Source organism: Manihot esculenta, chromosome 3 (assembly GCF_001659605.2).
Source record: "Manihot esculenta cultivar AM560-2 chromosome 3, M.esculenta_v8, whole genome shotgun sequence".
Classification (NCBI taxonomy): domain Eukaryota; kingdom Viridiplantae; phylum Streptophyta; class Magnoliopsida; order Malpighiales; family Euphorbiaceae; genus Manihot; species Manihot esculenta.
This window is the reverse complement of record NC_035163.2, coordinates 29,821,614-29,844,319: the sequence shown is the minus strand read 5'-3', so window position 1 is coordinate 29,844,319 and position 22,706 is coordinate 29,821,614. Positions and strand designations below refer to the sequence as shown.

At 31.6% G+C, this 22,706-nt stretch overlaps 4 protein-coding genes across 6 annotated transcripts; 1 reads left to right on the top strand and 3 right to left on the bottom strand.

Moving 5' to 3' along the window:
* Positions 1–1,255: 1,255 nt before the first annotated feature.
* LOC110612314 (leucine-rich repeat extensin-like protein 6) lies at positions 1,256–2,732 on the bottom strand. The gene has a single exon (XM_021753068.2). It carries the CDS (start codon positions 2,459–2,461, stop codon positions 1,370–1,372), a length of 1,092 nt encoding a protein of 363 aa, XP_021608760.1. The 5' UTR covers positions 2,462–2,732; the 3' UTR covers positions 1,256–1,369.
* A 2,487-nt stretch (positions 2,733–5,219) lies between these two features.
* LOC110611187 (leucine-rich repeat extensin-like protein 6) lies at positions 5,220–6,667 on the bottom strand. The gene has a single exon (XM_021751351.2). It carries the CDS (start codon positions 6,595–6,597, stop codon positions 5,425–5,427), a length of 1,173 nt encoding a protein of 390 aa, XP_021607043.1. The 5' UTR covers positions 6,598–6,667; the 3' UTR covers positions 5,220–5,424.
* A 4,109-nt stretch (positions 6,668–10,776) lies between these two features.
* LOC110610633 (stress-induced-phosphoprotein 1) lies at positions 10,777–15,168 on the top strand. Of its 2 annotated transcripts, none has more exons than XR_002487241.2 (8): positions 10,777–11,027; positions 11,821–11,914; positions 12,005–12,055; positions 12,159–12,332; positions 12,529–12,708; positions 12,828–12,947; positions 13,877–13,965; positions 14,045–14,179. XR_002487241.2 is itself a non-coding variant. In XM_021750654.2 (8 exons), exons 1-8 carry the CDS (start codon positions 10,864–10,866, stop codon positions 14,785–14,787), a joined length of 993 nt encoding a protein of 330 aa, XP_021606346.1. In that variant the 5' UTR covers positions 10,782–10,863; the 3' UTR covers positions 14,788–15,168. The 2 variants fall into 2 exon arrangements, 1 of the variants encoding a protein (XP_021606346.1); XM_021750654.2 differs by lacking the exon at positions 13,877–13,965 and adding an exon at positions 14,712–15,168 and having other exon boundaries at positions 10,782–11,027; positions 14,045–14,178.
* A 569-nt stretch (positions 15,169–15,737) lies between these two features.
* Positions 15,738–20,317, bottom strand: LOC110610632 (sulfate transporter 3.1). 2 transcript variants are annotated; one of them, XM_021750652.2, is made up of 12 exons: positions 19,841–20,316; positions 19,546–19,753; positions 19,173–19,344; positions 18,982–19,047; positions 18,054–18,167; positions 17,681–17,797; positions 17,299–17,425; positions 16,922–17,208; positions 16,651–16,841; positions 16,473–16,558; positions 16,313–16,389; positions 15,738–16,230 (listed from the first exon to the last, which is right to left on the bottom strand). In XM_021750652.2, the coding sequence occupies exons 1-12, from the start codon at positions 20,154–20,156 to the stop codon at positions 16,042–16,044; spliced, it is 1,950 nt and encodes a 649-aa protein (XP_021606344.1). In that variant the 5' UTR covers positions 20,157–20,316; the 3' UTR covers positions 15,738–16,041. The 2 variants fall into 2 exon arrangements, with proteins under 2 accessions (XP_021606344.1, XP_021606345.1); XM_021750653.2 differs by having other exon boundaries at positions 16,053–16,235; positions 19,841–20,317.
* Between the last annotated feature and the right edge of the window lie 2,389 nt (positions 20,318–22,706).

The following is a 22,706-nucleotide window of genomic DNA, read 5'->3' as shown; positions in this document are numbered from 1 at the left end:
TTTCAATTAATTATTTATGGTTTATTACTATAAAATCATCTTTTAATTTTAATGGTATTTACGACAAAAATTTTTTATTTTCACTATGGTTGTAATATACAAATTAATAAATAATATAATATTTTAATACATGATTTACTGTTAAAATTTATTTTTTTTAAAAAAAATTATAACTCATTAAAATTTATTTTCGTATAATTTTAATTGTATAAATAAATTAGTAACTAAGTGATATAAATAAAAAAAAAACTATCACTTAATAATAAAAATGATATATAAACTTAAATTAAATAATGAGTAAATAATTTTAAAAAAAAATTTAAATAAGACTTGAATTTAAAATCTGAGAATCAAATTTTTTAGATTGAAAAATAATATCAATATTGATGAGGAACTAAATAATTAAAAAAAAATTAACAAATGAATTAAAAAGTTTTTGACGATTTAATTAAATAATTTTAAAATAAGGATAAATCGTAAAATGTTTTAAATATAAAAATCTAATATGCAATCACACACTATTATATATTTATATTCTAAATGAACTTTGCTAATTACAATTTTATAAAAACTCAATTACATTCAAATAAATAATAATTATATGCTATTTAATTTATTATTTATTAGTAATTTTAAATTAATATATTAAAATATTTTAATTTTTAAATATTATAAATATTACTCAATTTAATAAAAACTATTTTTTTTCAAAGAACGGGTAGACGATATTATATTTTTAAAAATAATTTTAATTATAATAAAAAATATAATTAAAATAATTTACATATAATTCTGATTGCAATACGTTTAAACGTAAATCTATAATTATAATTGAATTAAAAATCATAATAAAATTATATCCATTACAAAATTAAAATTTAAAGTTAAAATAAGAAATTTATTTAATTAAAATAAGTTTTTAATTCATAATTTAAATTTAAAATAAAAATAATAAAAATCTTATCAATTAATATAATGAAATTTAAATTTATATAAAAAACTCACTTAAAATTTAAAATTAAATAAAATATTAATATAATTAGATTAAAAAATTTTAAATAATAAAAACATTCTAATTATCAAATATAATTTTTTTCCTTGTTTTTTTAGAGAAATTCTCATTTTGTATTTTGATATTGCCACAAATTTAACTTTTCACATGCATAAAATTTAAATCCAATCAGATTTTTTTTTATACAAACCCATGGTAGAAAATAAAAAAAATTATTTTCGAGTTTAAAAATTAATTTAGTTTAACAAATTATTTATTTTTTCTTTATTAATTATATCTAGTGATCACTGGTCAACAAACTAATCGAATAGTGATACACTAAAGGCATATATTGGCAATGCCAACTCCGGTGGAGTTCTAACTCCGGGAGCATGTACTGGCTGCACATGCCGGATGTGCATAAAAAGACCTACATTCTTCAGGAGATCGCTGCAAAGGCCTACCTGGTATACAATTTCCGGTATCATCTTTCGCCGGTAAACGAATGCACACAGGTGACTCACCAGAGAAGTAATTAAACGAGAAAGTGAATTTTTCTAAGTTAGGCAAGGAACATACATTCTCAGGAACCTGACCCGATAGCTTATTATGTGCCACATTTAGCTGCTCCAAGCTCCTCATTTTTCCTATGGATTCTGGCAAAGTCCCACATAGCTTGTTAAAGCTCACGTCAAGAACTTTCAACCCAGTTAACATCCCAATATCTTGGCGTAAACAACCTGTCAATCCCAAATTAGAGAGAATAATCTCTTCAAGGGTCTCTGCCATTTTTGCCAAACTTGGAGGGATGGATCCACTAACGTTATTGTTGGCGATAACGAACACTGAGACAGGAGAATTGCCTAGATTTTCAGGTAAAGATGAAGCAAATTTGTTATCGTTAAGGAAAAGGGCATCAAGTTCTAGCTCAAAAACTTTGTCTGGGATATCACCGTGGAATTCATTGAATCTAATATCAAGATATTTGAGTGAAGGAAGATAAAGAACAATATAAGGAAAAGGACCACTAAATTGATTGTTACTAATGTCAAGTTCATAAAGAAGGTGGAGATGGATAAAGGTAGCAGGGATTGTGCCATAGAAACGGTTAGAGTTTAAGTGGAAGAGAGCAAGGTCCTTGAGGAGGCCGAGCTCTTCCGGTAAGAATCCAGCTATGTTGGCGTGATTCAGGTCAATTCCGGCGACGGTTAAAATGTGGGGGTCATCTGGTGCTGCTGCACAATAAACACCACTGTAATTACAAACGTCAGGCCCATACCAGTTGGCAGTAAATTCGTTGGGATCAGAAGTCATTGCATGTTTCCAAGCTTGGAGAGCTATGTAAGCCTTCATCAGCCTAGGGTTTGGGATGAAGAAGGGAGAAAAGAAGTGCTGGTGAGATTCAGAAGATAACAAGACGATAAAGACGACTACCCATAGAGCTCGACTGAGATTTGATGAGTTCTTCATCTTGGTGAATGATCCGCACACTAACGATCTATATATATATATTGATATCGAAACTTAGATTTTTTTTTTTTTTTCTAACTAATATACATTCAAGTTTCATATGCTCTTTAATATTTTCCAATACGATGTACAGCATAGCATGTGATTGGCAGGGTTGCCCACATGATTTTTTTTTTTTTTTCATTCAATGGAGGACTGAACAAATCGAATAATAACCGATGAACTAAGCTCTTTCTCCTCTTTTCTTCACTGCAAACGTGAGTAATTTTAGGATAGTTAATAGGAAAGATTAAAGGAAAACTAATCAAATTTCCTGGATGAAGTATATGAATCTATGTTGGTGGTTGGAAAATGAATAAATGTGGGTGGTTGGAAAATTAAATTGAGCATAGTGAAGATTGGGCAAGCAAGTGGTTATGTTGGATATATAACATGGTCTTGACCTAAATGTAGGTTTAATTAAAGAGATGAAATAAAGCTGTGTTTGGACCACATGCATCCATGAAGCTTTTTCTTTTTCTTTTTCTTCTTGGTAGGAACGATTAATAATGATAAATAAACAAAGATAAGACATCAACTGTCATGAACTGGAAATAGTACTCAAATGTCTTTAATGCAAACATGTTATCACTGTTATAAAGTTGCCATTTCTAGGACTAGGATTAGCTGTTCAAAAAATCAAGTGTCCCCTTTTCTCTATATTAGAAAAGAAAAGAGAAAATACCCTTTAAAACTCCTGAGAAAATTCATGTAAAAGAATGTAAGGGAATAAATTGTATGGATCAAACAAATGGAAATTCCCAGCAAGTGGGTAACCCTCGTAAGTTATATAAACTTTTTAATCCAAATATCTCGTAATTTGTTAATTTTTAGTTGTATTTGAAAATTTAAAAGTAAAAAATAAATTTTTATTTGATTTAATTAAATATTATCACATCTAAAAAGTTTTGAATTGTTAAAATCCAATTGTTTTAACATAAATATGTACACACCGGAAGATTACATCCATGATTCATTTCATTTAATGAATTATTTTACTAAACACTTTAAATAACTATATTTTTAAGTTATATATATATTTTTTCAAACTATAAATATAAATTAAACATTCATTTCTCTTATTACCTCTTTTAAACACTAAAATATATATTAATTATATGATTTTAAAAAGTATTCTGAATAAATGAATTTTCAAACAATCTGGCCTAAACTGACTTAAATAATTTTTAAACCTACTTTCCATTTGATTCAAAATAATTAGTCCAAGTTATTTAATAATTTCGTGCTAGCTATTATATACAATTTCGATTTTCTATCATCTCTCAATTTGGAACGGATTTCGCAGCGGAAGCAGACAGTTGACCGTTATACTCGGTATCACTAAATTTATGATGTTCTCGTCGCAACTGAATCGATTACAATTACTAACCAAGACTGATCTTCGGATATTATGGTTCGCTAATACTTTGAGCAGCTCCACTTCGACTCACACGGATAACCCTTGCAGTCCACTGGCTCTGCACAATTTATCTAATCTGATGACTTTGATACCAATTGAAATAATTCAGTCCAAACCGGTACAAATAACTTTTGAACTCACTTATCACCCAAAATAATTTATTGAAATTAAACCTTTAAAAGAGTTGAGATAAGTTAAAATTAAACCTTTAAAAGAGTTGAGATATACGAGTACTGAACAAAAAAATTCATTGTGGATCTCAGGGTGGCATGTTGCAATGGTGGCATCTCAGGATGGAAGCTCGCTTCACCGACATTTCTTAACACCCCTTGGCTATACGCGAGTGAGAGACTGAGCTCTGCCTCATCATCTCTCGGTGGCGCTCAATTCCTGTTTCAAGGCCAGAGTTGGTTTTTTCCATTAATTTCTTTTGGTTTGTTTCTAGTTATGCAGCGTCTATCCGACGAAAGATTTTGGGTGAAGGTTTGGTTGCTTCCCTGTGCTTGGTGGTAGTTGGTTTAGTTTGTCCCGGCGAAGCAGCCTGTTGCTTAGGTATTTTCTGGCTCCTAAGTTTCCTAGGTTGGACGAGTGGTTTTGGGTTGGACATAACTTGCTTTGTTTTGTTTGGTTGGCTATCTGGTTTGGGTCTTTCTAGGCTTTCTTTTGTAATTTTACCCGCTAGAATCTTGTTTATTTCAATCTCAATTATATTTAAGAAAAAAAAAAGAAAAGAATACGAAATATTTTAAATACAAAAGAAAAAAAAAGCCTTTTTTTATCAGCTAAGTAATATAAAATAAAAAAATCCAAACTATAACAAAGCAAATCGAACATTGCAACTGGTACTGGGGTTGGGAATAGCATAATAGGATACAATTTCACAATTAATAATGTTCTTCTAAATTAAAACGCCTAATCTATAAAATATTTCAAACGCTTTGTGAAAATTTGTCATTATATTAGAAATTTTATTTTTTGGATAATAAAGTTAAAAGTTTAAAAAATTAGTCATCACTAAAATAACTAAATTAAACTCTTTATATTTATAGTACAAGTCCATATTAAGACAAGAATTATTCTTCATTTGAATAGAATTTGTAAATTGTAATGAATTTCAATATCAATGCTTTCATATTAAGGAATGGTCCTTGTAACTTTCATTAGGAGTAGATAACTACCGTTTAATAGGAAATTAGGTGGTAAGCCTACGTTTCTCAAGACATAATTATGTGATGTGAACCCATCAACAAGAAAGCAACCATCTTTGGACTGATTGAAACATCTCAGCAAAAATTTCAGTTTTGAAGAGAAATAGTAACAAAGGAAATATACATTATTGTTCATTGAATCCGCAAACATGTACAAACATTCAAATGATAAAAGTCAGGCAATTCAATTATCCCCACGCTCTATACTTTTCTTAGTCCCTATTTTTCTCTGAATGAAAGGGACAACAATTGAAACAAATCAATTTTCTTATTAATATAATTAATATCTACCCTGGTCAAGGATACTGATAATGATGCACTGGTGGAGGCGGCGGAGGTGGTGGGGGTGGAGGTGGTGGAGGAGGAGGTGGTGGTGGTGGTGGTGGTGAGCACCCAGATGCATCGCACTTGACAGGATAAGTATAGAACGCCTTGCATTCCTCAGGTGATCGCTGCAAAGGTCTCTCAGGTATGCAGTTTTTCCGATCATCATTGGCCGACAACTTGAGGCAAACATGCGGCTCACTACAGAAATAATTATAAGAGTATGTGAATTTCTCCAACTTTGGCAATAAGCATATGCTTTCTGGTATCTCGCCAGAGAGTTTGTTGTGTGCCACATTTAGCTGCTCCAACATTTTCATTTCTCCTATAGAATCTGGCAATGAACCCACAAGCTCGTTGGAGCTTACATCAAACACTTTCACTTGGTTCAGCTTTCCTATATCCGATTGCAGACAACCAGTCAATCCCATGTTTATGAGTATTATTTGGCTGAGGGTCCCCGCCATTTTTGTCAAGCTTGAAGGAAAGCAACCGCTGATATTATTGTTAGCCAATACAACCACTGATACTGGAGAGTTGCCGAAGTTTTCAGGCAAGGAAGAATTGAATTTGTTGTTGTTGATGAAAAGGGCATCAAGATTTACATCAAATAGTTTAGAAGGGACATTGCCATGGAACTCATTGTATCTAATATCAAGAAATCTGAGTGAAGGCATAGAAAGAACAACAGAAGGAAATTCACCCGTAAATCGGTTGTTGCTAATGTCAAGCTCATGGAGAAGACGAAGATGGCGAAAACTATCAGGGATGGTACCACAGAAGCGGTTCGAGTTAAGGTGGAATAAAGACAAGTCAGTGAGGAGACCGAGCTCTTCAGGCAGAGAACCAGATATGTTCCCATGATTTAAGTCGACACCTGCAACTGTTATGGTATGAGGATCATCTGGGGCTGGTGCGCAATAGATTCCTGTGTAGTTGCAGACATTTGGGCCATACCAATCGGAGGTAAAGTTTTTAGGGTCAGAGGTGATTGAATGTTTCCAAGCTTGAAGAGCTACGAAAGCATCCAGGAGCCTAGGGTTGAGGGCGGGTGGAGGAGGAGAATAAGAAGCTTGATGAGATGGTTTAGAGAAGAATATTAGGATGGCCCAAAGGGCTAATGTGAGATATGAGTAGTGACTCATTTTGAAGAAGAAAATCCCATGAACAAATGATACCCAGATGTTAGAATTCGATATGTTTATGGCAAGAGAGAGTTGATAATTACTTAAATATATAAGAAGATTCCATGAAGAGGTTGGATGTTCCAATCAGTAATTTAGCATAAAATAATCTGTATTTAAAAAAGCATTTAGACTTTCTGATTATTAAATTATATAAAAATATATTAATAGTTTATTAATTAAGGAAAAAAATGTGACGTACATAATATGATTAGTGGAATACAGAGAGCTTTCGGATTTTAATAATTTGATCCCTTTTAAATATTAATGCTACGATCAGTACTCACTATCATACATGTATATCTGTAGTAATCTATCTTCAAATCTCCATCCTTCTTCTTCTATATGCAATGCTCTGGCAAGCATTTCCATGGTTTGATTGTGGAGAATTTGGTGACTGCTACTCACCAGAAACGCGGTGTATGAACTTCTGGCTTCCTGTTTTTGCATTGACAATAGGGCTATATCATCATAAATAATTTAACTCTTGTGCAATTAATTAATAACTAATTATTTTTGTGGCATTAGATATCTTGTAATTAATCTATTCAAATTCATTGCACGTTTGTTTAATCATTGATAGTCTCTTTCAATTTTAGTGTTTTTTTTTTCTTTTCCATTTGAATGTGTCAAAATCACCTCTGGTTTTCTTGTTTTTGTTGTGGAAGCACAGGATAGAAGGATCAGTTTTAGTTAATGTTTGGTTATCTATAAGAGATTATGAAAATCATTAGCTTCTTGGTGGTTGGAAATTTTGGAATATTTAATCATCACAAGGCAAGAATAAGTACCATATTGAATTATTCTAATTCAAATAATATATAATTTTTCCAAGTTGACAAAGTAAATTTTGGTTAATTATTAAGAATTAATAATCAATTTCATTAAATAGGACTTAAATGTTACCGCATAACATTGAGCAAATGGAATAGCTTTTCTTTCATATAAAGTAATAAATGGAAGGACTTGAATTTATGAGTCTCGTACTCAAAATGCTTTAAAGTATATTGCTTGTCATGGTTGCAGATTTGATAAGATCAAGAGAAATGAAACTATTTTCTTGAATCCCACCAAGAAATTAGCTTTTATTGCGGACTCTTCAGTGATACACTCATTTTTGTCCGTGTTTCATCCTACTATGAAATAGAGCAAATTAAAATTGCATATAATAGTTAGTATTAAACTATTAAATAATTTGAATTAACTATTTTAAAACAAGTGAAAAATAAATTTAAAAGTTATTTAAATTAATTATATATAATAGCTAACATAAAACTAGTAAATAATTTGGGTTAGTTTCGGCCGGATTGTTTCAATTGGTATTATAGTCATCATGAGTCAAAAATATTGTGTAGAGTTAGTGGATCTGCGAGAAAAGAACTACCCGTATAATAGAAGATGGAGTCGTTCGATATACTAGCGAACCACAATATCCGAGAGTCCGGTCCTGATTTAACAATCATATCCGATTCAGTTATAACGAGAACGTCGCAAATTTAGCATGGGATAGTGTGACGTTTATCTACTAACTTGTGGAAAATAGTCCACATCGACGGAATACTACAAATTCGAATCGTATATAATAGCAAACACGAAAATACTAAATAATTTAGATTAACTATTTTAATTAAATGGAGAGTATGTTTAAAAGTTATTTAGATTAATTTAGGCTGGATAGCCGTCCGAGGTTGGCTCTGTAAAAAAAGAGTTACCCGTGTGAGAAGAGATAGAGCCGTCCGAAATACTAGTGAACCATAATACTTGAGAGTTCGATACTGACTTAACAATTAAGTTCGATTCAGTATTCAGTTGCGATCAAATTTTTTATCGCAAAATCAAACTATTAAATAATTTGAATTAATTATTTTTAATCAGTGGATATCATTTTTTATCCCTAATTATAATTCAAACGGAATTTAAAATCCCGCACGTATTAAAACAATTTTAAAATAATTCAAATTGAATTTAAAATCTCGCAAGTATTAAAACAATTTTAATACTACTAGAAGTCTAATTTTTAGCCTGTGGTATGTGAATTATGAGTAGCTATAAACACTAATTTTGTTAATGAAAGATGATTAAATGTGACCAACTTTCAATTATTGTGGGCTAATTTAAAGTCAAGTGGTGGATTTGGTGGCTTTTATTAAGTAGCTGGCAAAAGACTCGGTTTTTTTTTGGGGGCTTTTTTCCATTCAAGCATAATATTGATATTGAAATAAAATTAATGTATTTTTTTAAAAAAATATTGTGACAATAACCATGGTTCTAATTTAATTCCACTTGCAACTGTACAAACCTGCTCTAAGTCATATGCATTTAAAGTCAACATAATAAAGTTAAGCTGAAAGGAAAGCATGCTTCAAACCTCAAATAGTGAACTCAAGAAATATTTGCAAAACGTATTTATTGAGAGAGAGAGAAAATTTATACACACATCTTGTTTGGATGGATAGAAAAAATATCAAAAAAGAAAAAAAAATTAATGCATCTATATATATAGAAAAATAAGATTCATATAAAAATAAATACGACCCGTATATTTATAATTTGGATTTATGTATACAGGAGTTGAAGTCAATGTACCAAACTCGATAGACCAAATCATAATAGGGCAGAGGCAACGTCAGCTATTCCAAATTTCACGTCTTGAATAATACATGCTTCCAACGGGTAGAGTTTTCATGTTATTCTTTTATTTCTTGTCCAGGGATTTTAATATTTGGTCTGACATCAGAACTACTGATCAATTACATCAAATGGGAAAAGAAGGAAAGAATTTTTCAAGAAATGAGAAAATTAACCAATAGCACATTAAAGAAAAGGGTCTCTTTCTTTGTCTTTTGGCTAAGGGAAATAATAAGTTGGTACTTAAATGGTTTATTTCTATGTCTTTTCTGGGATACCAAACTCTACTGAGATTGGTTCTTTTTGTTGTCTTATTCAGACATGCATGGCAGAGTAGTTGAAATTGAGAATGCTACTAAGATATTGGTCTAAGCATGCATGTCTCTCGTGGAAACTTCTTTTATTAATGTGTACTTAGGAAATTAAATCTCCCGTGGCGGCATGCCGAAGGCAAGACTTGGTCAGCAAGAGGTGCTGATGAATTTTTCCTTGAGTAGGTTGGAGAATTTCTTTTTTCTGGTTCAAATACATATTCATGATTTTATTAATATTGGAAATTAATATAAAAATAATTGTTAAACTTATGGGTTTTAATTTGAATTGTAATTAAATAAATTAATTTAAAAGAAAGAGAGTCTTGTTCTGAGTTTAGCATTTGCTGCAAGGATGATCAGTTTTGGGGCAGTGTCACTACTTGTGTAATCTTCAAACAAGTTTTTTCGTTTGTTTGGCATCTCTCCGTGGGCCTGGCGTGATTTGTTAGAGTCCATCGTTTTAGAGTTCGCCAACGGTCGGTTTTTACGGATATAAAATTTGATTCAATTAAATTTTATTAGGAGAAATTTAAATATTATATATTTTTTTCCTTTCATAATTTTTATCATCTTAAAATTATTATTTATTTATTTTATATTATAGTAGTACATAAATAAATTATTATAATTTTTTTAATTTTTAAAATAATTTTATTTATTTTATTTTATAAATAAATTATTATAATTTTATTGTTAAATTATTATAATGTTAATAGAATTAAACAATACAGATTTTATTATAATGTTAATCATGTATTTTTTTAAAAAATACAGAAACTAACACTTTATTTATGTGTACAAAATAATTTATGTTTCAAAAAAAATTTAAAAATATTTATTTAAAATTTTTTTTGATAAAATAATTTATTTTTATTGTTTAATTTAATTTAAAAAATAAAATATATTAAAAATATATATAAATATCTTAAATATTAGAAAATAATTTTTTTTTAATTAATTAAATTTTTAAATACTTTAAATATTAAAATAAAAAAATATTTTTCATCAAATAAACGGTGACCTAATAAATATTTTCTTTTTACTGCTTATGAGTTATGACGTTGCCCACGATCACAACCGCAGAATTTGTGATCGAAATTTGTAATTAACGCTCAGGATTCCAAATTGAGCACCCGCGAAGGAGGTCTGATTCTCGCTCCTGTGATTTTGTCGTTTAGTTTCAAAACGACACAACACAAAGCCACCAAGAGATCTCTCGTGAACCCTATCAAGTTACCGAGACAGTTATACTCCGAAGGAACACTCACACTCGCTGCTGACTACAATGGCGGGATCAGCTTCGAGTGCCTCTGCGGAAGGCAATGGTGGGGATGAGGTGTCTTTGAAAGAGAAGGGTAATGAGTTCTTCAAAGCAGGGAACTACCTTAAAGCTGCTGCTCTATACACTCAGGCGATCAAGCTCGACCCTTCAAATCCTGCTCTTTATAGGTAAGTGAACCAAAGTAGGTTTTTTTTTTTGCTATAATATTTTCTAATTGTTTTGTTTTGAGTTTTCATCGAAGTGGAAGGTTGATTGGTCATTAACTGAAGTTCATTGTTCCAATTGAGTATTCTTTTGTTTTGGATTAGCATTCTTATTTGTTCATATTTTTTTTGTGGGTTCACTTTCACTAGGAAATGATCGACTTTTTACACTTTTAGGAAACTAGCTGGGCTTTTATGCCTGAGCTAGGAATTAGAACGCAAAGTTATATATGTGTGGTAAACTATGCACTTCTAATTTAAAGCACTCGCGCCACACAGATCAAATTTATGCTGTTAAACGGTTGGCTTTTATTAATTTGATGAACTATTCTAAACCTTTTCTTTTTCATTTAATTTTGGTATCTGTCTGTAAAATGCAAAGCAAATGTTCTGTATCTACATCTTCGCCAACCGCAAAAGTGTTTGAATTGTTGAGTGAAGGACCGAGTGAAAACTTCATACTGTGTGGTGTGTTCATCTCCATCATTTCACCGAAAGAGTATGGAAAGTTTAGTTTTCCAGACAGTAGAAATTGGTATTTGTAATACCTTATTGGTTATTCTAATGCACATCAAAGCACCACATTGTTTAGAGACATAAGGTGTGCTTTTTTCTTTTTCTGCATGATGGCATTGCTGCTATCAATAAAGGTTAAACATTTTGTTACCTACTTGTGACAAAAAATGCAGAGGATATCTCTGTTTGCTAATGTGTTGTTTTTTTTATTGTCTATTGCATAATGTTAATTATTTCCCAGCAACCGTGCTGCTGCATTTTTGCAATTGGTTAAGCTTAATAAAGCGCTTGCTGATGCTGAGACAACAATCACATTGAATCCCCAATGGGAAAAAGTGAGTAAATGTACATTTTTTTCTTCTGCACAAGCTGAACTTAGTTTTCCTAAGTTGTTCCTTACATATTTCCATTTTGATCACCTCTAGGGTTATTTCAGGAAAGGATGTGTATTAGAGGCCATGGAACGGTATGATGATGTATGTGTCTTATTCTCTCCTCATAGTATTTGGTTGCTGTCTGTCTAGAGCATAGGAGTTTGGTTTAGTTCTGCTGATATTTTCACTATTAATATAAATACAGGCCTTGGCTGCCTTCCAAACATCTTTACAGTACAATCCACAGAGCACTGAGGTTTCTAGAAAGATTAGACGGATATCCCAATTGGCAAAAGATAAAAAACGAGCTCAAGAAGTGGACAGCATAAGATCTAATGTTGACCTGGCAAAGCACTTGGGTACATTAAAATCTGAAATGGTGTGTATCTAAGCAAAGAACCATCTTTCATGCCCTTTTACATTGTAATAAGATGTGCCTTATCTAGTGTTTTTTCTCTTTCCCATTCATAAAGAAGGTTCATTATCCGAATGGTGTCAGATGGGTCTCTGTTCATTGTCTCAGTGCTCTAATGTCAGCACTGAGCAAGGATTAATTTGTCTGTTTCTTATTGCAGTCTGAAAAGATTGGGTCTGAAGAATGTTTAAAAGAAATTTTCTCTTTCCTCATTGAAACAATGGAGACAGCAGTAAAATCATGGCATGAAACTTCTAAAGTTGATCCTAGAGTCTATTTTCTTCTTCATAAGGAAAAGACAGAGACTGATGAATATGCTCCAGTTGTCAATATTGACAAGGTATTGGTTCTTGTGTGTCTCCTAATTATACTTATTTTTTGCATCTTCTCTTTTGTTCTTTGTATGTTAACAAATTTGTTGGTTTGTGATGTTCACCTTTATTGCACTCATTTTTGCAGGCCTTTGAATCGCCACATACACACAGCGATTGTTTTACATTTCTTAGACAGTATGCTGAGAAGTCTTTCTCAAAAGCAGCTTGCTTAGTGGTGCCAAAAAGTATCATATCTTATCCCCAGGTAAAGTTTCACTTTTGCATAAATATAGTTGATAAGGCATCTTCTTGAGGAGATAAATCCCATGTCTTTTTATTGGCACAACATGCACATATAGGGAGATGTACCCCTACAAACATATAGAGAGATTAAAACGTCTCATGAATTGTTGCCAGATTTGCTGGCAAGGGTGTTTTAGAAGTCTTACTGTATGAATGTAGATGTGAATTCAACCAGAGCCTTGAAATCTCTCTGTCCTCTCCTGCAAACACAATTATTTTTATTGTGGAAACCTGTTGCCCTTAGTGTTTAGAGCTTGTAAAAGACTCATCTTCATCACAGTAGAAAATTTGATGAAAGACTGGATGGCAAATGATGATATTCTGGGTGGTTTTCATAGAAACCTTGATGCTATAGCTATGAGGTTTAACAGCTGTTAGTGTGAGAAGAAGGAACTTTGCTGGTGCTGCTTCCATCCACTGAGTGGTGCTTCCACTGGGTGCTACTTTGTCTTGCCACATGTTCTTTCATGGGTTTAAGGTTTTATATGACTATATTTATATGTGGCTTAGTTCACATTAAAACAGAGTCTGACACATGGTGTTTAAGTATTTGTCCATGTGGCATTCTAAAAAGAATGAACAAAATATTCATTTTGTAAATCTTTGAAAACAAAAGAAACAACAAACTCTATTAGAGCTTGACAAAGGATATTTAAATTAAATAAAAATTGCTAGCAAAATTATTGTTAACTAAAAAAATTATTAGTTATAATGGATATAATAATTAATGATACTAGAAATATAATTGAAGTTCTGCTCCTATCAGGATGGTTTTCTTGATTTGTTTTATTTAGTTTAAAGTTTATACAAATGTAATTGTGCAAATATATTTATTTTTTGTTATTACATATAAATTATTACACAAATTTTATAATTGTATCTGAAGTATAGGTTTATGGTCTGGTTTAAGTTTTGCTTCATGCTGCTGGTTCCTGTCATGTAGAGTAGTTGGTGGGATGCAGTGACAGATAAAATCTAGGGTATTTACTTACTTAATTCAGTTTTGTTGTGCATATGCTCAATAACAAGAAGTTATTGTTGATCACATGCATTTTGCAGGTGTGGAAAGGTCAAGGATCAAGGAAATGGAAGTATGGACAACATGACGGCTTCTTCGTTCAACTTGAGTCGCCTTTCTTGCGAAAATTGTGGTTTATTCCTAGCACCAGTGAGAAGGGTCAAACACTCTGCAGGTTCTCTCTCTTTCTCTCTCTCTCTCTCTCTCTCGTGCTAGCTATTCTCTTTAATTCTCCCTGCTTATGTGTGTGCATGCAATCTCATCCATTGGAAAAGCATTGGTTAGCATTAAACAAAGGTTCAGTTAGTATAGATGGCTAAATAGGGTAGAAATGATGGATTGTGTCATGTGTTGTTGCCATATAATTGCATTAAAGTCAAATGAAGAAAATAGTAGTTTCTTAAATAGCGCGATTATTCTAATTTTTAATGTTAACATACATTATGAATATGTATTCTGCTGTAGCAGATAGAGATGTTGTATCAAAATCAACAATTCTTCATCAGGTGGCACTTGGCCTTTACGAGCTTTCACTTCTAAAGAAACTCATGCAATGTGATTAATCCATTTATTTGTTTTCATGCGGATGCTTATTTTACCATACAAAACTTTGCATCCATTTTCCAGAACGATCATCTCATAGCACAACCACCAATGCTTTGTTTTTTTTTTTTTTTATTACACTCAACTCTTCATGCCTTTGCCCAGGGATCCAGAGCCTCTAGACATTAGCGCACATGAAGTACTTCCACGCTTGTTCAAAGAGAAGCTGCCCAACTCTTAGCAAATTCACACCTCTTGTGTAATATATTTTCTGAGGAGAAGGAATGTGCAATTTGATGGGAGAGTTGCGTATGAAGAAGACGAACCAGGCCCATATTTTGACTTGACTATGCTATTGGAGCTCCTGGATAAACTAATCACCTTCAACAAGGTGATTTTTTGTAGCCAAAGTGATGTATTCAATTTTTTATATGTATGTAATGGATTGTTGATAAAATATAGACAAGCAGCTATATGAAATATCAAAGAGGAGAAGAATCAAGCAAAGACAAATACTCATCACATGGTTAGCTAGTATTTAGTAGGTTTTTTCGTGTTGATTGAAATCGGAAATATGTTCAATTCGTAGTTTCATTTTTAAGAGTTCTTGACAGATGCTTGCAGAGATTGTTGATTTGATGCAATTCAACAGCTTTCTCACAGAGGGATAGAAAACCTGAAGTTGACAGATCTAACAAACACATTCATGTCATGGCCTCATGAGTGTGTCCGATACTCATCAAAATTCCTTTTTCCTTTTTTTTTTTCCAAAAAAACATATATTTTATATATGTTTGCAATTCATATTGGTGGTAGATAGAGGGACAAGAAGTATGAATGGGCAATCGTTTCCATTTCCTGACCCTGTAAAGAGCGGACGCAAATTCCAAGTAACAGATGCAGATGGAATTGAGATATTATTTCATTGTTCAATGCATCTGCGACGAAGGCCCGTATCTCTTATCAGTTTCTACAGTAACACATCACATGCTTAAGCCAAGTCCAACGTCATCTCTTCGACCCACCATAATTGAGCTCGTAAGGCGCAAGCACCACCATAAAAGAAGATGAGATAAAGAGAAATTGTTAAATTTAGCAGAATTTATTTACTTCATTAGCATCATTTTATTTGTTAGTTCAATATGTTGATTGTCATTATTTTAAATATTAATAGATTGGAAAAGGGGGCTTACAGTGTCAATCAAATTACTCACTCACGGAAAGCAAAACATGCTTTTGGATTTTATGAAACGAAGCACTTAACATTATTTTTGAAGTGTGAGATTACAAACTTTCACATTGATTCAAAGAGACCTTAGCTTGTTTGCGCCTCAAAAAATCATCTTATATTCTACTTGTGTAGATCCGTGAGATCGATTACATAGGATGCTGATTCGCTGGGCTGAAAGCATCACCGCCACTCAGCTGTGGTTGGTCCCCCCAGAAAGCATCAAATTAATTAAACTTCGCCACTCTTTTCTTCCATTTTTGCATATCACACATGACCTTGTGCATCAAATTCTTGAGCTGTAACTGTATTCGATTTGCAGGCATGTAACATGAAGTTGCATGCTGCTACAGCTTCTCCCACTGTAAGATATATCCATTCTTGTCCAATTTTTTCGATGAACTTTGCTTTTTCTAGCTTCTTAATCACTTCACTACGTGGGTTTGCCAGTACCAGCTACACTAATAAGCACACAAGTTAATTAACTTGCAAAGAAACCATGAAAATGGGAGGGTGATTTTTTCTTTTCCTTTCGTACCTTGAGACCTTTTCTGTCAGTGTTCTTCTCAACTTCTTCGAGCATGCTGAGCCCATTTGTATCTATGCTCCCAATAGCTGTGAATTGAACGGATTGAAACATTAGGGAAAACAAAATATATTCAATTTGGGCCGAAAAGTTCAAGAATTAGGACACCTACCACTCATATCTAGTATCACATATTGTAAAGTGGGTTCTCCTGTAGATTTTAGTCTGTCTTCCTCCTCATAAATCCATCTTGAAATCCTGAAAATGGAGTTAAAAAAAGCCAATATATATGATGCAGGTTTTCTTGTTGGGAGTTCCTAAAATTTAATTTCTTGTTTCTATATCTATACCTTTCCCTCAGGTAGTTTGCATTGGCAAAGTAGATGGGTGCATCAATCTGAAGAATAAGAACTCCAGGAACACAGTTAGCTGTCGGGTACTGATCCACACTTCTATAAATCATGGAATTGGGAATGTTGCCTAGGAGAAAAGTCCTTGGCCTTGCTACAAATAAAAGCATCCTTAGCAAGGAAATTGTGACCTGTATTTGCAAATTCTAACGGTATCAGGAATGCCCAGCTTAAAAATTTCTGTTTCTGATATGAAATGAGAGTTCCTTACAGCAATGACTAGGCCAATTTCGACACTTCCAAACACAACACCAATGTAGGCGCTGATGCAGACAAAAAAGTCGAACTTGTCGATTTTCCAGAGGTGAATAGCAGCTTCATAGTCAATAAGACCGAGCATAGCAGCAATTATAATAGAGGAAAGAACCACCAGAGGAGTGTAATGAAACAATGGGGTTAGAAATAACAAAGTTATCATGACAGCTGTGGCCATTACAATATTGGAGACTGCAGTCTTGCATCCTGCATTAAAGTTCACTGCAGTTCGCGAGAATGGTCCTGGATCATAGATAAAACTGTGTTAATTAAGACAAAGGGACATCTCGGATGAAGGTTGGGTTCTGGCTGGTGCAATAACACATGCAGTACCTGTAGTTAGGTAACAGGAAGTGCATGAACCTGCAATATTCATCATCCCAAAAGCTATCATCTCTTTGTTTCCATCAATGTGATAGTTCTTGAACATGGCAAAACTCCTCCCAACGGCTACTCCTTCCTGCATATTCATCTCTGTGTTAATGTTTTAGTGCTTCTTTGACCAAATACATAATTTGTCACTTAACTTTTACACAAAATACCGGTTAGCACCTGTACTTTTCATTATTAACTTTTCATACCTTATATAATTATTTAATTTTAAACTTTATAAAATATAATTATTAAATCTTAAACTTTATCATGTGAAATTATTGAACCATTAAAAATTATTTGACCATTATTATGGGGGAGAATCTAATATTAAAAGACTTACAGCAAGAGCTATAACACCAGTTATGATTCCAGTTTTAATGGCAGTCATCAGATGTGGGGACCCAAAAGCCAACTCAGATATAGAAGGTGGATTCAACCCTTTCTTGAGGTGCCCAATCTGGAGAAAATAAAAGAAAATTAATTAATAATTATTAGCCGGATGACAACAATGGCTCATCTTATTTGAGGTTAATTGTTGCTCACTCATCAAATACAATTGATGCGGTAGGTACATGGAGCCTTCACATCTACAGTAATCTAGCTAGTTTTTTTCTTTTGAAAATCTAGCTAGTTAATGATATATAAATCCAACAGATAATGTAATACTTATTTATTAATTTATTATGAGGTTTATATATAAATGTAGAACTCACAACTTGAACACCATGTTTCTCAGCGTGGGTGAGGTAGACAAGGACACTTCCAAGAACAACAGACGTCAGAGGTGCCATAGCATTTATCCAGAAGAACCATTTCTTTCTTTTGCTCTATTTGTCACCACCAACAATTCATGTTTCAGAAAAAAAAAAAAAGTGAAACAAATAAATAAGTCAGTAAACTATATAAATATCTCAAATCAGGCTTAAAATTGATTTAAATAATTTTTGTACTCACTTTCCATTTGACTCAAAATGATTAATCCAATTTATTCAACTCATTAGACTGTACATTTTTCTTGATATATTCAGATAATAGATGTACATTTTTCTTGGTATATCCAGATAATAGGTGAAAGTAATAGTAAATTATATTCGATTCAGAATTGCGATATTTTGCAGAAATTAATAAAAGGTTCGTTTTTTTTTTGTTTAAAAATACTGTTCAAAGTTTTGACTCAATCATCTTATATACGAAGGAAAGGACCCACATCATATGGCTGCAGTTTCTTTGTGAAACATTTTTCGATTGCCATTTTGATTGGTATGTGTTACATTTAGGGCTTTCAGCCACAAAGAAAATACTTTTTTTTTTTTGAAATATATATATATATATAAAATGGTGGGGGGCAACTTTGCATCATGATTATTTACATGAAATTGGAAATTCTTATTTTAGGATTTTTAAAGTAGACTTGTTTATAAAGAAACTTTGTTTCGCCAGCCTCATACAATTATTGTCGTTGGTTAACTGATCATGTTCCTTAAGTTTGGATAGCAATAGGTGGATAGATAGATGACTTGCAAGTTTCAATTTTCCTAAAATATTTAAAATACTTGATTAATCGGTAATCACAGTCCAAGCTTGAATTAGATGAAAAGGAGTTTTTTTTTTTTTTTCTTAGAAGGATTTAGATTTACTTACAAAGTATCTAGTGAGAATTAGGAAGAAGAGAAAACAACATCCCAAAACTCCACTTTCCCATCTCCACTGCAACCAGCACCGTCAGAATAACACAGTCATTATCAATTATAAGCTTAGCTATATTTAATGAAGATAAAAAAAAATCCTGAAAAAGCAAAAAATAGGTAATATATGGGTAGGAAATTAATTACCTGGTGTGTTTGGCTAAAGATTGATCGCATAACTGATACAAGATCAGTCCCATGAGTGAAATGGACCAACCCAAGAATCCCTTTCAATTGCTGAAGACAAACAACCGTGGCTGCTCCACCCATGAAGCCCACTATTGTTGCATGAGACAAGAAGTCCACGATAAATCCTAGTCTGTGTAATAATCAAAAAAATTATTATAAAACTATCAACTGTATTGCATGAAGCCATTAAAGCAAAACAAGGAGGATATGAATGAGATTTTTTGTTTTTGTGTGTCTTTATCCCACATATGAAAAGTTATTTATTTTAATGCATGCAATCAAGTGATGTTTGTAACACCATCATGAATTAATTATTAATGAGTCAACTGACCTTAAAAAGCCAAGAGCAGATTGGAAAACTCCAGCAAAGAAAGTAGCCGTTAAGGCCAACTGAACATAGTGCTTAGGATCCTCATTAGGGTTAACCACCTTCCCTAACATGGATGATATAAGAAGTGAAGCCACAGCAACAGTTCCCACTGCCAAATCTTTTGAGCTGCCTAACATGGCATACACTAATGGTGGGACAAAGCTCGAATCTGCATTCTCTAACCCGTAAGTTGATATCTTCAGATAAAAGAACATGTAAGAAAAAAAATAAAAACTAAACAAAGGCAGCTACTCACATAGGCCAATAATTGGAGGCAAGTTTGCAAGATTTGCGTAACTTATCCCTTGAGGAACAGCGAGACTGGCAATAGTAATTCCAGCAATAACATCAGCTCTGAAAAAGGCGAAGGTGTAACGAGGAGCCCATTCCAGGATTGGCACAAAGTAGCGCAATCCTAAAATGAACTTCCTAGATGGAGACTGTTTCTGGAACTGGCTAAAAGGATCGTCAGGGAAAAGGGTCTCCTTGAGAGCTGATTTTAGAGAGTTGAGAAATGGTTTTGTTGGAGGAATTGCAACAGGATGTGGGCGTTCGAAATCGGCATTACCCATATGATTTCTGGTCCAAAACAGAGATGTATAACGGTGTAGTTGGTGCAGCGGCAGAATTAAGAGTGGGCAAGGCTCGGTGACATAAAAATGTAGTTTGGTAGGAGCTGGGTTTAGAGAGATATAATACAAGATATGGGCAAAACTTGCAAATACTGAGAAGTGAAAGCTAGCTTGCGGATGCATATATAGAGGTGGGTGAGGAATGTGGAGGTCGGGGGATCCCCCAACTAATCTAACACGTGGTATTTCCTTCTAATTTTGAAGTGCATGAAAAATTTAAGCAGCACTTAAAATTATGATAGATAATAGTGGTTTCCCTGATCTCAGGGCTGTAGCACATACACGTATTATCACGAAATATTCCTGGAATTTCTAGAAGATAAACAAAATGATATTGAGTATCTATACATTCAATTAATCTATAATTTTATTAGAATATTCTACCTAATCTGTATATTATTATAATATTAATTTAATTTATTTACAAGCGAATTGAAGATGGCAGCTTTGATTAATAGACAAATTAAGGGTTTTTTATTAAAAAAATGGTCCAAAAATATGCTAAATTCAAGAATTTATGCACGCAAATAAAACTGCCAAATGGTGGTATTGCTTGGCGAGGAATTTAATTAATTAATAATATATATATATGTATTGAAAGAAAAGGCGAAGTTAGGCATTGGAAAATTCCTGATGGTTGCATCCATGAAGGGAACAGTGAGAAAATAAATTATATATATAAGGGGAGATAAGACTATCTATATATTCCTCATAAGATCACCTTTTATGTTCTATATAATATAATATTAATACATATTTTAAATTTTGTTTTCATCACAACATTCCATTAAAAAATAAATTATACTTTTAATGATTATTTATTTTACCTATAAATATAAATACTTAATTTTATTTAAAAAAATATATATAAAAGTATTAGATAAAAAAAAATCTAAACACTTATAATAATTCATATTTATATTTACCATTTTAAATTTTAAACGATAAAATAAAATTTTTATAATTTGCTACGATTATAATTAAAAAATTAAATTAAATTTATATAAATTAATAGTAAATTATAATATAGTTTGTCAAGTTTTATTTTATTAATAAAATATATAATTTTTTAATTTAATTTTTATATTGAAATTGAATATATTTTATATTTATTATATATAATATTAAATATATTATAAAATATTACATATAAAATAATATATATTAAAATATTTTATTAAATGTTTATATTCTATTATAAATTATGTATATATTTTTTATATTTAGAAAACTTTACTTTCTATTAATAATATATTAAATAAAATGAAATATTATATATTTTAATTTTTTATTAATATTTAAGATATTATATAAAAATAAAAATAATAAGCAAATAATGAAATTAATAAAATATAACATTATTGTAATAAAAATATATATTTAAAAATTATTTTATATGGTGTAAATGTTTCTCGCATGGAATCCAATCAATTTTCATAATATACAAATTTTTATATTTATAGCGGCAATTCTCGGACAGTTATTGTAGTGAACGATTTGATTTCTAGTTATAAGTCGGACATTTTATTGTTTATGGAAATAAAAACTCTTAGTTCTCGTATAAAATTTTTTTCGTAATTTTTTACATTTTAATAGTTGTTTCTCGGTCAATAGACAATGATTGGAAGGAAATCTTTATTAATGTGTAAGAGTCATGAATCTATTTTTGTAGTTAGTTTTTCTTCAAATTTTATTAATTCAATTGTTTTGGAATGTAACGTTCAATGGAGGTTTACTAGTTATTATGAGTTTTTGGAATCGCAACAACGACGTCAGTTTTGGAATCTCATTCGAGTTTTATCTCGTATAAGTTCTATTCCGTGGCTTTGTTCGGGAGAGTTTAATGACTTATACTCGAGAGATGAGAAAGAATGAAGCATATTTTTACCAAATTATCTTATGTACGGATTTGATTTTGGTTAAATGTAAATTTTTATTAAACTCTAGAACTGATATTTCTATTAGATAGATTCATCGTAATACTACTCTAATTGATCATATTTTGACTGAAGAATATATCAGGCATAATCATTTTTCTGTTTGGAATAATATCTCTCTTTATTTAATAAAATTTTATTAATACAATCAATAATTTTGCTTTAAAAAATTATATTTTAATTTACGGCTAATTTATATAAATTTAATTTTATTTTATTAATTATAATTATATTAAATTGAAAAATTTTATTTTTATTATTTAAAATTTAAAGTGTTAAGTATAAATTATTAAAAAAATTCTATCCCATATATATATAATCAAATTAAGGAAAGTTTAACTAGAAAGGATATTGGCAGAATATAAGCATATAAAACTCTTTTTTTATTATGGTCTTATGTTTATTTTAAATTAATACTTTATGTGGGCTCCTCCAATGAATTTCTCTTCCCTTTCTTTTGAAAAAGCAAACCAATAGGTAAACTATAAGCAATTTTTTTCAAATTTTTTCCTTTTTATAAATATTCCAATCACATGATTCATTGACATATAAT